General features: G+C 40.4%; 1 protein-coding gene across 7 annotated transcripts in view; it reads right to left on the reverse strand.

Annotated features, from left to right (window-relative positions):
• The window catches only part of FAM172A (family with sequence similarity 172 member A), a 312,125-nt gene that overhangs the window by 293,125 nt on the left and 3,455 nt on the right, over nt 1-15,545 (reverse strand). For 6 of the 7 annotated variants that reach the window (XM_044446029.1, XM_044446030.1, XM_044446033.1 and 3 more), the window contains exons 2-3: nt 12,586-12,709; nt 3,762-3,863 (exon numbers count right to left, since the gene is read on the reverse strand). In XM_044446029.1, coding sequence (XP_044301964.1) covers nt 3,762-3,863; nt 12,586-12,691 — 208 coding nt within the window. In that variant the 5' untranslated portion in view covers nt 12,692-12,709. Of the gene's footprint in view, nt 1-3,761; nt 3,864-12,500; nt 12,710-15,545 lie in introns of all 7 variants that reach the window. The other variant, XM_044446032.1, reaches the window with a different exon arrangement.

Below are 15,545 nucleotides of genomic sequence, written 5' to 3' on the forward strand. Positions count from 1 at the left end.
CCGGACATCGCACCAGTGGCTGAACAGCAATGGGCAAAGAGCAGTGCACTGTCGTTTGGGCCACAAGGGACTGGACTGGGCCAGAGACTCTGCCTTTTCTCTCTCTCTTTCTTTTTTCTTTTCTTTTTCTTCTTCTTTTGAGTGACAGTGGTTTATTTGGTTTTAACTTGGGATGGTTTTACCTGGCGAGTATGAGGGCGCCACCATTGGGGTCGTGCTGGGCAGGGGGAGGTATGGCATTGGGGGTCTAACTGGCCAGCACAGGAGAAGGAGGGACCTATGTTTGATACCGGTCCCCTCTTCTGGTTATTCCCCCAACCAGAAGGATCCTGGCAGCAATGTCAGCCACCCCCTGGGCCTGATGATGTTGCTGTTGAATGCCAGGTGGGTCCATAACAAGACATTCCTCATTCATAACTTGATCTTGGATGAGGAGACTGACCTAGCACGTATTACCAAGACCTGGGTGGGTGAAGGGGGAGATGTCTCCCTCATGCAATTATGCCCGCCCGGATACTTGGTACAACACCAATCACGCCCGGGGGGGGGGGGGTCACATTAATTCATTGAGCCAACATTTCCCTCACAGGGCTTCCTGTCCCTTTGAGGCCAGGTTTTGAGTGTTTGTACCTGATGTTGGGTGATTGAGACAGATTAGGGACTCTACCGGCCCAGCAGACTCCCTGCCTGAGCTGATGGAGATCGTCTCGGATCTGGTGTTGGGGGCCCCTGAGGATGTTGCTCCTGGGGGACTTTAACTCATGCCAAGGCATTTCTATCCAGGGCAGTTCAGGACTTCATGGCTTCCATGGCAGCCATGGGACCGTCTCAACATATCACTGGCCCAACCCATGAAAGAGGTCACACGCTTGACCTGGTTTTCTTGACAGGACAGGAAGAGGGTGGCCTGGAAGTGAGAAACTTGACCTTAACTCCTTTGTCATGGTCAGACCACTTCCTTGTGAGGTTTGTGCTTGGAGCTGATTCCTCCCTCCAGAAGGGTGCGGGCCCTATTAAGATGGTCCATCCTCAGAGCAAGATGGATCCAGATGGATTTCTGAGGGCTCTCGGGGATTTTCTGGCAGCTCAAGCTGGCGTTCCTGTTGATGTCCTGGTCGATTTGTGGAATAGGGAGATGACCAGGGCAATCAACATGATTGCTCCTAAGCATTCTTTCCCACCTAGCAAAGCCCGCTCGGCACCATGGTATACACCTGAAGTGCAGGTGATGAAGCAGGCTGGGAGACGATTAGAGCGCAGGTAGAGGAAATCTTGGGATGACTCTGACCCAACACACTTACATGTCATTATCTAGCCTATGCTGCGGCAGTGAGGATGGCGAAGAGGCAGTACTTCTCTGCTTCCATTGCTTCCTCACAGTGCCATCTGGCGGAGCTGTTCCAAATAGTGTGAGGCCTAACACATGCTGGCCAGGAAAATGACATGGTCGCACCTTTGGCAGCCCACTGTGATGACTTTGCCCAGCACTTTAAAGAAAAAATTGCTCAGATTCGCCATGATCTGGACTCCACAGTTGATACTGTTCCAGTATGGGAAGTGTTCAGAGCTCCGTCTGGTCTATCTTTAATGGATGCGTTTCAGTTACTGCGGCCTGATGATGTGGACAAGGTGCTTGGGATGGTACGTCCTACCACCTGTCTTCTTGACCCTTGCCCTTCCTGACTACTTAAGGAGGCCAGTTACGGGATTCGTCCCTGGATCTAGGAGGTTATTAATGGCTCACTGAGGGAGGGCCGGGTCCCAGGCCCCTTGAAGGAGGCAGTGATCTGGCCGTTCCCAAAGAGCGCATCCCTGGACCCAGAGGTGGCCACCAACTTTAGACCGGTGGCCAATATTCTGTTTTTGGGCAAGGTGTTAGAGCGGGTGGTGGCAGGACAACTCCAGGCACTCTTGGATGAAACGGATTATCTGGACCCATTTCAGTCTGGCTTCAGACCTGGTTATGGTACTGAATCTGCTTTGGTCACCCTGTATGGTGACCTGTGCAGGGAGAGGGACAGGGGGAGTGCATCCCTGTTGGTTCTCCTGGACCTCTCAGCGGTTTTCAATACCATCAACCATGGTATCCTTCTGGATAGGCTGGCTGACTTGGGAGTAGGAGGCACTGCGTGGCAGTGGTTCCACTCCTATCTGGCCGGCCGATTCCAGATGGTGGTGTTGGGGACTATAGCTCTGTGCCATGGCAGCTTTGCCATGGAGTTCCACTGGGCTCTATTTTGTCCCCTATGCTATTTAACATCTACATGAAACTGCTGGGAGAGGTCATCAGGAGGTTTGGGCTGTGGAGTCATCAGTATGCCGATGACACCCGGCTCTACCTCTCATTTACATCTGCTCCAGGTGAGGCGGTGACTGTACTGAACCGGTGCTGGGCCAAGGTAATGGGCTGGATGAGGGCCAATAAACTGAGCCTCAATCCAGGTAAGACAGAAGTCCTCTTGGTGGACGGTGCAGGTCTCCAGGTAGGTGATTTTGACGGGGTAGCACTCCCTCTAAAGGACAGGGTCCGCAGACCCAGAGCTGTCACTAGAGTTCCAGGTGGCGGCAGTGGCAAGGAGTGCTTTCCTACAACTTTGACTGATCCATCAGCTGCATCCTTACCCGGATGAGCACTCCCTAGAAACAGTGATACATACTCTGATAACTTCCCACTTGGATTACTGCAACACGCTCTATGTGGGGCTGCCCTTGAAAACAGTCCAGATACTGCAACTGGGGCAGAACAGAGCTGCCAGGATGCTGACAGGGACTGGCCATTATTCTCACATAACGCCGGTCCTCTACCAGCTCCACTGGCTTCCAGTTGAAGTCCGAGCCCAATTCAAGGTGCCGGTTTTGATCTATAAAGCCCTAAACGGATTAGGACCAGAATACCTGAAGAAACGTCTCCTTCCTTATATGCCCTCACGCCCCTTAAGATCTATGGGAGAAGCCCTACTCCAGGAACCTTCTCTAAGAGAGGTAAAAAGGTCATCAGAGTAGGGCCTTCTCTGCTGTGGCACCCAGACTCTGGAATGTACTCCCCAGAGAGGTACGCCTGGCACCAAGTTTATACTCTTTTGGGTGCCAGGCCAAAACCTTTTTATTTAAACAGTATTTTAAACTTTAATAGTTTTTAAGTTTTTATTTATTTATTTATTAAAACATTTCTATGCCGCCCCTTGCCGAAGCCCCGGGGCGGCTCACAACATTGAATAAAATACACAATAAATTAAAACAATAACAATTAAAACATATACAGTAGAATAAAATAAGCCGCCCTGGCCAAATAAAATTCAATAATATTAACATTTAAAATGCTGCTTAAATAAAAAGTTCAGTCGCTCTGTTTGTTTTGTGATTTATTGTTTTGCTCTGTGTTATTATTTATTGAAATTGTTGTTTTACTTGTCTTTTTAAATATTGGAAGCCGTCCTGCGACCTTGTATAATAGGACAGCATACAAAAGATTTTAATAATAATTAATAATAATAAATACTATTCTATTACCAGACATTGACTGAGGTTTTTCAGTGAGGGATTGCTACCATTCTTTTTCAGTGCCTTTCTGTTTTTAGAATGACCAAAAAAACAAATGGCATCAACATAAAAATGTTTATTTGTGCATATCTGATGAGAACTGAATTCACTTGACTATTCCAGTATATTAGTTTTATGTACCAAGCTATGAACACAAGCTCTGGAAAAAATATTAACATTTTATTGCTTCTAACTGACTTTTTATCAAATGCATTACTTACTTTCATTAAAAGCATATTCAAATCCTTCAAGAGTATCAGGAAACTCAAGAGGTGGCTCATCTTTTTTCATCAGTTCATCCAAGTCTATTCTAGACAACAAATCTGGGGGGAAAAAGGTGGACAGGATTGTCTTTTTGTAGACCTTAAATTAACAGAAACACATCTTCAGAAGCATACAAATTTTATATATGCAAATAACCTTTTATGAACAGCTTCTTTGAGGTCAATATGGACAATTATTTTTAATAATTATTAAATTAACCAGAGGAATAAATACATTCTATTTACACAGGAAATCATCTGCGCATAATAAGCAAGACCAACCTGCCAGGTTAACTAGCAGAGTGGGAAATAGTGACTGTCCCAGTAAGATTCTGGCACAGGGTCTTCAACAGCAAAAGCAATGAAATGTTATTTCAGTTATATCACAATGCCTCACAATTTTGAAAGTTTTATTCTGGTTTGTATATAGTGTGAGCAGTGAAACATCAGCGCAGGACACATGATGCTTTCCTTGCCTGCCATGTTTACGTTCCATGTTACAATTCCTCACAAAGATTGTTCCTTGCAGCTTCTTTAACCATTTAAGAAATTATAAAAGCAATTACAAATATGAATACTGGAAAGTCACCTGGTCCACATAGGCTTCCAAAATAATATACTTTCCAACCTGTTAGTTACAAAGCTTAATCTTTTTAAACATATTTTATTATATGCTGTTATAATGATTTGTAGACTGTGAAAGGATCACACTTAGGTTACTATCAAACTATTTGATTAACATAGTTATTAAAATAACTGCAATTCTTACAGAAGCATTGCAACAGTTATAACAATGGTTTGAACAGATCGGTTGGACTTATTAAACAGAAACTCAGGATCAATACTTTTAGATTATTTGTTGATTTGATAGCTTTCATTACTAATAGAACAGACCTGGCTAACTTCTTTGGATGCTGAAAAGAACCCAAAGAAATGAGAAACTTATTTTCACATACATTTATAGTATGGATCAGAATTGTCTATTCAACCCCAAAGGTCTCTCCTCAGTTTTCTTTTCACTTGGGAGATGTACCACACAGGGTTGTCCATTTTCTCCATTGATATTTACCTTTGGAACCCCTGGCATATGCTATTGGACAGGATATAATACTCATAGATTTATGCATGATTGTTCAACTTTAAAACTATTCTTTATTTATGCTGATTATCTTGTATTGTTTAACTTGAAACTCTAGTCATCAGTCCTGATCTGATGCAGTTGGTTAATAATTCTGGTCATTTGTATGACTATTAGAACCCGCTCTTCCTGCTTGTTCAGCACTGCTGCCATCACCAGGGGAACTGAACTCATCTGAGCAGGACATGGGAAAGAGCTTTAATGTCACTTCGGTGTCCAAACATAAAATGCAATCATTGTCACAATTTTGCATATTCCTGGAAAAAGAATATCTGTTTCCAAGTTACAGAACTATTACATGGTTACTTGTATTTTCTACCACATATTTGTGTGGAAAGAGTTTTTCAGTCCTGGTCACTGATAAAAACTGCCAAGTGCTCTTAGCATTTGCAGGGTACTTCCCGGCAATCAAGTCCTATGGACTGTACAGTAGCATTCCTCTTCCACACCTGGTGTTGCTTCTGCCAGCTGCATTTGGCACAGGAGGTCCAGCTGTCAGGAAAGTCACCTGGCACACCCACTTGCAGTGCTTCTCTTCCACATTCTGTAGCCACTCTATAGGCAGCTGCACCTGACAAGGCAGATTACCAGCTGTGCAATTGGAGGTCTGCAAGCATTTGTGGACTTCCTCCTACTTCAGCTCACTTTGCAGGACCAGGACAAGCATGAAAGAAAGTTCATGGATGTTGGAGGGATGGATTCAAAAAGGGTTTGTCCCAACTCTAGTTTATAAATCAGTGAAAAAATATGATACATTGGATTTTAAGCTGGAATGCAACAGGAAACTCAACTGTCCCAATTTTGCCTAACCAGTGGTTCACCGCTTTAATGACTTTATCTGAAGTACCTGTGGATTTCTGGTTATGTCTTTTCCAGTGAAAACTCTACTTCCATGTCTACTGGACATCAAAACATATCCTAAATGAGAGTTTGTCTACTCTGACTAAGTGTTGGAGATATAACACAGCTAATGATTCTTTTAGTATGTTTTTGGCAATGCCCAGTAGTTGCCTTTTTTGTGGAGGAAGTTATATGAATAAACTTAGTACTAGAATACATTTTAATATTTACATATGTACTGTGTTCTTAAATTATACACCCACTTCCTGGAAGCTAGCAGATAGTCAGCGTGAATGGATTCTCCATGTCCTTTTGAAAGATAAAAGACTGATATTACAACATTGGAAGGATAAATGCACACCTTATATAATGCAATAGACTGAAGATGTAATGAAACTTTCTACAACTGAATAGGTGAGATATAGATGCCACATGCAAATAGATAAATATGTGTATGTGTGCGCGCACCTACATGTGTATGGATGGATACTTGATCTGGTTTTGTTGACATATTTGTCTAAGTCTTAGAAAGCTGTATTCCATGCACACACAATATGCATTTACAGAATTTAATTTATTAATGTGCGTTTAGTTACTTCCCCCCTCTGTATTACTTTGTTGAAATTTTACAATAAAATAATTTTAAATGTTGCAATATATAACTATCCTTAAACAAGCATACCCCCCTTTCAAGGTTCCAACCAGCCACACGCTCCTCCAAGAAACTAGAAATTGGAAAGGAATGAAGCAGGTTACCCCACTTGCCTTGGCCAGGCTTCATTTTGAAAAGACATTCAACATACCGAGGTTTCTGGACACACTCAGTCCTGAGGACTGTTTTGGGGAGAATAACCCTGTTAAGCATTTTCAAAGTTTATTTGCACTTCTACATATATTGGAGTTCCCCAAACTTGTTCCTATTTCCTTCCTTTTCCCGAGTGTTCTGGTATGCCTCCATTTCTGCCAGCAGTTACCATTTGAGTTTACCACTGAGGAAGTGATCAAGCAATATGAGGGCTAGCAGAGGATCCAAACCAAACCAAATCCTTTTGAATTAAATATAGTAACAAGTTCAGTATATTTTACACTGCAGTGTGATATTTCAAACCATCATCTGTGAATGTTTTGAAGATTTTGAGATCTAAAAGGAATCTTCAAAATACTTCAAGTTCCCATATTATAGCTGCGCATTCAGCCAGTATGTAACAAAATTTCACAAGCAGAAGAGATTCCTCCCACCCCCTCCAAAAAACAAACAACCCTTTTTAGAATTCTGAAGCATAGTATAAATATAAAAGGTAACCATACATTTTGATTTTTAAAAGGCAGTTGCTTCCTTGTAGTTCTGTCAACTGTGCATCACATAAATGGGCTCTGCGTCTATGCAAAGCCCCATTTCAGGGAATCCTGCCCCATCATTTCAGTGCACATGTTCCCAGCAAGTTCCTGCCAGTTCCTTCAGTGACTTGAGACCAATCGCTATAGTCTCTGAACTGAGAGAAACCATTGGTATCAACCTTCAGATAGCCATTGACATTAAAGCGGACACAATGGGTGGACTGCACAGATATTTTTAAAAAGTTTCCTTTAATCAAAAATTAAAGAAACAAAAACAAATATTTGGAAACACACATTTAACATTATCTATATTCCTTTCCCCTCCCACCCCAGATCACGTTACATACAGTCCTTCACGATGCATGCTGGTTATACAGAAACTGTTACAACAACCATAATGATTTATAGCTTGCTGGTACCATCCTCCCATATTCAATTATGTTAGTATATTCAATAAATGGTACCCACCCAAGCAGTCTCAAAAGAATCAAACATCTGCTGGCCTCTCATAACTTCCAGTTTGTGTGACAATTTTCCATTATTGCTGTCTTCCATATCAAGTTATACAATCTATTCAATCTGCATGTTTACAGTTCTTCCATTGTGGCCCTATTACTTTTCTAGCAACAAATAAAATATGTGAAATTAGCTCCTTATGTTTCATATATATATTATTTTCAACTAATACATTCAATAGAGCCAATTCAGAGTCAAGAGGTAGTTTTACTTTTACAATCTGATTAATCTCAGTGAACACTAAAGTCCAGAATTTATGAATCTCATTACATTGCCATCACATGTGCTGGTAGGTTCCAACCAATTGGCATCCTTTCCAGCACATAGGGAAGGGACCAGACTTAATGAATGCCAGTTTTCTAAGAGTCAGATACCAACCATGTATTATCATTAGAGAGGTTTCTCTGGTATTAGCAGATATAGTTTTATATGGTGATCTCCCCCAGATATCCATCCAAGCTGTGTCATCAATAGAAGTAGAAAAGTTTAACTCCCACCATTGCTTTAGACAACTACTTTTGCTCTTATCCGAGTCCAAAAGTATCTTATAGTTGACACTATCCCTTTAATGCAGCTCTTATCATTATCCATAAATTTCTCAAAACCAGCAGTGCTGAATGAACACTGAAGGTTTCAACAAGTTGCAGCCTTACAGGGAACAGCAACACACGATCTGAGTGAGATCAAATTAAGGCAGATGGTTTGAGACCAGTTAGCTCATATATGAATCATATTGCCTAGAAAATCCATGAGGTGAAGAAGGCAACTATAACATACATTGAGACTAACTTTAAACAAGTTTTTTGTTAATTAATTAAATTTAATTTAATACTTTTATTTCTTGCTATGGATTATTTAATTTAATTTTGACTAATTTATTGGTTGTGCTCTTTGGTGTATATGGGTATATTTTATTATGTTATGTTATTGTTTTATCTATTTTATCAGATTATCAATTATTTTATTGTTTTATATGTATTTTTTATGCTGTTTTAGCATTTGTAAGCTGCCCAGAGAACCTTTAGGTTATGGGAAAGTATAGATTTGGAATAAATAAATACATGAAAGACTCAGTCCATGACTTATAAAAAGCTAGGGCCAGACAAACATCAAGGGTGTGAAATATCAATGCAAGCAAAATAGTAAGTGAGGAAAAGAAGGGAGGAAATAGCACATTCAAATTTGAGGTGAAACTAAAATACCAACTGATATATGCAAGAACAACCACATTATTCTATTGAAGGGTAAGGTAAGTCAGAGCTATATGCATTTCCCACAATTCTCTGATACGCCTAACTGAAGTAATGACTACTAGACATGCTGTTTTGAAGACAAGGACATTCAAAGTGGTTCCAAAGGTATACTTGTTAAAGCATACAATACAATGGACAAACCCCAGCTCACTGACATATGTCAGTTTGGAGGTATAAGATGCTGGATTCTAAGAACTAACTGGTGAGCCAGTGGATTAGAGAATCCTAAAAAAACCTTTGACATTAATATGCAAGGCCAAGGTGACTGCAAAATATACCCTTTTTCAAACAGAGAAAGGAATAAATGCAAAAATTGATTCATACAATCTAATAACATCAAAATGAGCAGCTGTGGGGAAAGTAAAGCAAACTAGGCACTTCTGCATATAAAGAGTCTTGTGGAAGGTTTATGAGTGACATCAAGCATCTTTTGTACTACAGCTGGGATGGAGGGGTTGGCACTGACCTGCATGCAGTCAGATGTCATTATCCAGGTGTCATTTCCCTCATTCCTAAATGAGTAGATTTGGGATCCCTTGCACTCAAGCATAGTTGCTCTGTGCTAGATGGAGAAGGGGGCAGAAACAGAGTTGCCTTGGCCACTATACAGTTTACCAACCTTTGCCAAAATTTTGATAGGAAGAATTGACAGAACAGGGAACTTTCCCATGTAACAGGCAGAACAGGGAACCTTCCCACAGTCCCTATAGTTCTCAGAACTAGACCTCCTCCACTGGGCAAATGACATTCTTTTTCTGTGCAAATAAAACAATTGTTAGATCTGCCTAAGCATCCCCCATCCACTCATAGGAAGCCAGGAACATCTGACTGAGCTGATCTCCAGGAACATAATCAGTGCTGGCTGTAGACACAGTGGAAAATGTAAAGGGTTAGACTGACAAGGAGGAGAAATAAGAATTACTCCCTGCTAGGTCAGGTCAGTACAGTTGCTGAATTGTCCAAGATCATCTGAAAAAGTCAGTGAACTAAGTACAATTCAAACATGCCAAGTGCCTTGTTGATAGCTCTAGCAGACTGGTACATCTCATAGCTTTTGTAGCTTGCCACTGCCTTTGCACTTCCAAGAGCCAAAAGTGCATACCACATCCCAAAAATCACACCACATAAGAGATGAAGATCCCAGAAACTGATACAGTACAGCAAGTTGGTCCACAACTCAGCATGTCTTTCACCAGATAATGAATCTCAAGGTGAGTACTTCACACATCTTCTATGAGATCAAAACCCCAAATAAACCAATAGTACCATACCCTCATACTGCACAACTGGTGTCATTGTAACCATACATTCCAGAAGCTGGATGTTTAGCCCCATAGCATAATTGTCTTTGAACAGTTCTTTTGCTACAATAATAATGGACCAAGCCCTGTCTAGTGGAAGGAATACTTCCAAATCTATCTACCCTCTGATGAACTGGAATTCGTATAAACTGGAGGGCAGGTGTAGCTTTTCTAGATGAAGAGTTCCCCAGAGTCTAATGTTACGTTGGCCTAGGCCAGGAATAAAAAAGACAAGTGAGTTCTGAAGATGGTGGGAAGAGCAGAAAGATGATGAGAGAAGAGGAGAAGAAAGAAGGGAGGCATAAGAGGTGCTGCTTGTCATCCCAATCACTCCTCCTGCGGGAACTACAAAAATTGGGCACTGAAATTTTTTGTTTGTTTTGGTGTGGCACTTGAACAATGGTAAGCTCCATGAAGAAGAACTGTAGGGGAAGTATAAATGTTTATGGAATTTGGCAAGTCAAACAGATAACAGATTCAGTCTTACAATGCAAAGTTATTGGTTCTCAGTGTATTTGTAGATAGTCTTGCATTCATTTTAAAAGGTACTACATATGATATAAAGCAATAAGTATAGAGCAATCAAAAAGCTATTTATCTCCAATACAAGAAGAAACATTTCAAGTTCTCCAAATGCACAATATATTCTCAATGCCCTTCAGGAATTAACCTGCCCCAAGATATACAAGTCCTACTGAGTGCTTGGTAGCAGTCAGCCACAGCTCAATAATACTAATAATGACTTATCCATTAAGCATTTTTGGTTTTCTTGATGAACATGTTGCAATCTATAACTGTATAGCCAAAAGCTATACAGTTGTAACACAAATTGTGCAAATTGCACAAGAGCTTAGTAGCTGCCAGCTTTCAATTTGCATACATACCATGACTGCCAGAAGCTTCTTGTGCATGTTAAAACAATGTGCAAATTATGGCCCATCTTAGAGAGGAAGTCTTCAGAGAATAAACTAGTCCCTCTTCCAATAACTGGATCAAAAGCAAGCAAGCAGTCCAGCAAGCTCAAACGAGCCAGAGCACCACCACATCCCAAGTATGCATAAATGGCATCAAATACATTCTTTGCCAAGAGAAAAAAGTTCAAGCAATAATTATACAAATTCAGTATGCTGCAGCCTAGTAATTAGACATTTTCTCCATCACCTGTACAGATAACAGGTAGCCATCTTGGTTTATTGGAAAAGGACAAGAGAATGTGTTAAGAAAGCCACACAGACACAGGGAGATATAAGGATTTTGTTATCCTGTCAAAGCATGGGAAAAGAACCCTGAATGCTGCTGCATGAACACAGTAGTTTCCAAAGGACAGGTTAGTTTTTGTCACATTTGCATTACTCCCTTCATTCAAGGCATTCAGGGTGGTAAACAGTCAATTATTCCATGTTACCTTCACAGCCCCTTCTGCCAAACAGGTTAGAAGCAGAGGCATGGCTAAGACTACCCAGTGAGCTGAACAGAAATTTAGATCCAAGAAACTCCAAATTTCAGCAAATCTATCCACACTATTCATTATGTTATACTAACAGCTGTGAAAACACACAGATGAAAACAAGCACAATATATAAAGGCAGCAATCCCATTTTTCTGCCAGACTACTATTCCAGCATGTTTTAGTCTGTTCCCAAACATTGTTTCTTAAATACTCCACTGTATTAGAACTTTCACAATCATTTCACTGGAATGCTATACAATATCTACACAAATTTTGCATGAAAGATACATGACCAGAATCCTAAATCACAGCCAGATCCTACTTACTGAATTATTCCTGGGAAAAAAATTCCCATAAGAACCTAGGGTTCAAGGATCACACACAAACAGCTTTACAAGGTGCCCAGATAGATAGTTCTCTGGGTTCTTTGCAAAGAGAGCTCCTCTAAACAAAGCCAGAGATTCCTTTTTCTGTCTTTCCCCCATGGCTTATTACTTCTGTATAATGTTTTGTCAATCCAAGTATCTAAAGAGTCTGCATCCTGCAACACTTTGAAGTATCTTGCATCAATTCTAAGAGCACTGCTTGCTTAAATAAATATTTTATCCATAATACTGAAAGAGAAAATACTGCATAAGCTTCATTTTAATTTTTCCCCAAGTTTCCAATTTTTATGATTCAGGCTTTGGGAGGAAAAAAGAGGCTTCCCCTTCAGAACACTATTACAAGTTAACAGCAAAAGTACTGTGTGCAGTTAGTTTCCTTTTCTAGTAGATGAAAAGAAAAATCCTAGATTATAGATAGGGGTAAGAAAGGTATAGCAGCCAAAAATGTGGGTGGTACACAGTTGCACTTGCTCACCTGTTTTACTAACCACAAAATTATAGTTCATCAGAACACAGTCTATGGAGTGCCTATGGAGGAGAAGTTCCAAATTAATTTGTACCCTTTAATGCTGTAGTCTTCTCTTTTTCATCAGGACCACTCTGTTGGAGCTGCGCCATAGTTATCCAGGTTCTCAGCCAGATTAAAGTAATGGAAGAAACATGCATCAGTCTTGATGGAATGAGCTGAAAAAAGTAAAGAAAACTCAAAATTGGCATATTCCATGTCAGAATGTAGCATGAAACTAATCACAATAAAAGTAACAACTTTTAACCACTTCCCCCCCAAAAAGTTGCATAATAGGCATTGATACAGAAAGCATATCAGGCATATGACCCAACTCTTCTGAGCTACCTCAGTGGTATTGTCTGCCTCAATAAAAACATGCCCATCTTCTAATCTTACTTAGTAGTTCTGCAGTGACAAGGATACCTTATGATCCACCTCCTTAGCAAAAAAAGGATATGCAACCTGAAGGTGACATGCTTTAAAATATAGCAAACACTTGCAATGTCCGCTCTTTGTTTTTCCCCTTTCTAGTCTTATATGCCTATCTGAAGCTTACTTCAAATGCAAGTTTAAAGAGGAAGATGGAAGGGCATAAAGATCTCTGTCATACTAGCATTTCTCATTGCAGCTGACCTTACTAACGCAAATGAGAAAATCCGGACTCTGCTGAAGCACAGCAAGCAAGTTCTACAATTTTTTTTTACAGACTTCTTTTCACCCCACCAAACTTTAACTTCTCCTATATAACTGCAGTCAAGAGATTATACCAAAAAGGCATGCACTTAGACCTCTATGTCTGGGGAGAATTCCTAGTCCATTCCAGCCCATATGCAGTCTCTTAGGGTTTTGGGGGGTGGGCAGAACTTATGCTCCAAGCTGCACCTCCTGAAAAAAATTCCCCATCAATATTTCTTATCAGAAATAAGAGATAGTACCAGGGATGTCTTAACTGGAGCAAGAAGCAGGGTGGCCAAACAATTAGGACTTGGCCGTGTAGGGAAAAGAGACTGTGGGGGAGCTCAAAGTGTCTGAATCCCTTTCACTCTTCTGTGGGAAGAAGGTGGGGTAGGCAAAGATGGATCAGAAGAGCAACATGGATTAGGTCAGGTCGGTTTTGCTGTAAGTGGCGCTTCTCTAACTAAAAAGCCCATGCAAAAAAAAGTCTGATCCTTAGCAAAGGAAATCAGAAAGCCAATCTACTTAGCAATTGGATAAGGGAGCAAATGATTTTCAGTGGGTGTGGCCACACTCATCTGAACTCATACAAGCAACTTCACATGGCATTAGAATAGATGGTACCTCAATCTGGGACATCTATGTTTAAAGTACCCAGATTTTCCTACTGGGGATGTGTATGATGCTCTGCAACTAACCCCAGAATTCAATTTAGCTTCCCACATCAGTTCCTAGCTCATGGAACTTACTCTTCTTTTTAACGTCTTGATCCAGTCTTTAATATGTTTTGATTTTACTTCCCACTCAAGAATCATCTTCACTTATAAGGATGACAATATCCTACATGAATCACCACTGCTTTCCCCACACTTAATTCCTCTCATCCTTTACCACTTTCTCATATCTCCAAAATGGTGCTGCTTCTCTGAATCTCTATTCCCACAAACTCTTGAATTCATGCCACAAACTTGTAGTGAGCTATAGGTGAAACAGAAACTCATTCTAGCTAGACAGTTATGCATGAAAACCATGTACACAGCACTGTAGGACATGATGACCTATGTCAGCCCCTGGCTTTGCACAGTAAATCTTCAACATTTCTGATTGTATATATTTCTGTAGTTATATATGCTTCCTTATTCTGTACATACTTTTTCTTTCTTCAGCTACAAGTAGTTCTCGGGTTAAGAATGTGTTGTGTTCCTGAGGATGACCTTAAGTTGAATTTGTATGTAAGTGGAATCATGTGGTTAAGTCAAATGTTTGTCTTAGTATATGTATATATTTTACCTTTCTGTGCATATAAAACACTGTTCTATGTTCACTAACATTTTAAACACAATACAATATTGTAATAATGATAACAATACAGTAATAATAAAGTAACTACAAGTACTGAAGATAAAGAGAATATGTATGTATGTGTGCAGGTAAATAAGTCTTGTAAAAAACTTAAAAAAGCAGTTCTTAAAACAGTTTGGAGCATTCTTGAGGTGACATTAAGCCTAACATCAACTTATTTTGATGAAGATGGACCTGGTGCTGGAGATTCCAGGTTTGAGTGTGCTGCTGAAAGGGGAGTGATTCCACTGAAGTCACTTTCTCAAAGTAGGTATCAAGGGTTGTTTGTACAGCTATTTTTTCCTCATCATAAATGGGCTTGTAGCAGCTGAACGTTTCAGTAACTGCACAGTAAAATTTGTGAACCTCTCAAAGTTAGGATCTTGCTACTCAAACTTTGCTATCCCTACTTCAAGGGCAACGTTACAAGGGCAGATGCTAAAGAAAAACCAAACAAGAACCATGCACGCTACACATGCCCCAAAACACACTGGCTTGAGTACACCCGTGCCAATGCCACAGAACAAAAAGCCATGGATACTCTATTTTCAGGGAACTACACAACCACCAAATCATGCATAGTTCCCCAGACTGCTTTTGCATGCAAAGACATTGTTTCTCCCTCTACTCAAAAACACTAAACATGCTTTCATTGCCAATGCACACTTATATACAGGCATGCTTTAGATCCAAAACGTCTAGCTTTATTTTGCAGTCTATTGGTTGATATCTGAGTGTTTGCTATGTTTGTGCTTATTTGAAGTATTGCTCAGCTTTCTACCAAGGAAATGGCACTCAACATGGCTAGCAAAAGTAAAGAAAAACAAAAATTTTGAGTAAAAACATCATGCAATGAATATACTAAAAATGCATCAAGAATAAAAGCAGCACTGAGAAGATTGGCTTACACGTCAAAGGCCTGCTTAAATAAATTGTCTTGGCTTGTTAGTGAAATATCAGCAGAGGGACAGCCAATCTAGCCTCTCTCAGAGGCCT

The sequence above is a fragment of the Varanus komodoensis genome, unplaced genomic scaffold (genome assembly GCF_004798865.1).
Source record: "Varanus komodoensis strain SLA01 unplaced genomic scaffold, ASM479886v1 scaffold5, whole genome shotgun sequence".
Lineage (NCBI taxonomy): Eukaryota > Metazoa > Chordata > Lepidosauria > Squamata > Varanidae > Varanus > Varanus komodoensis.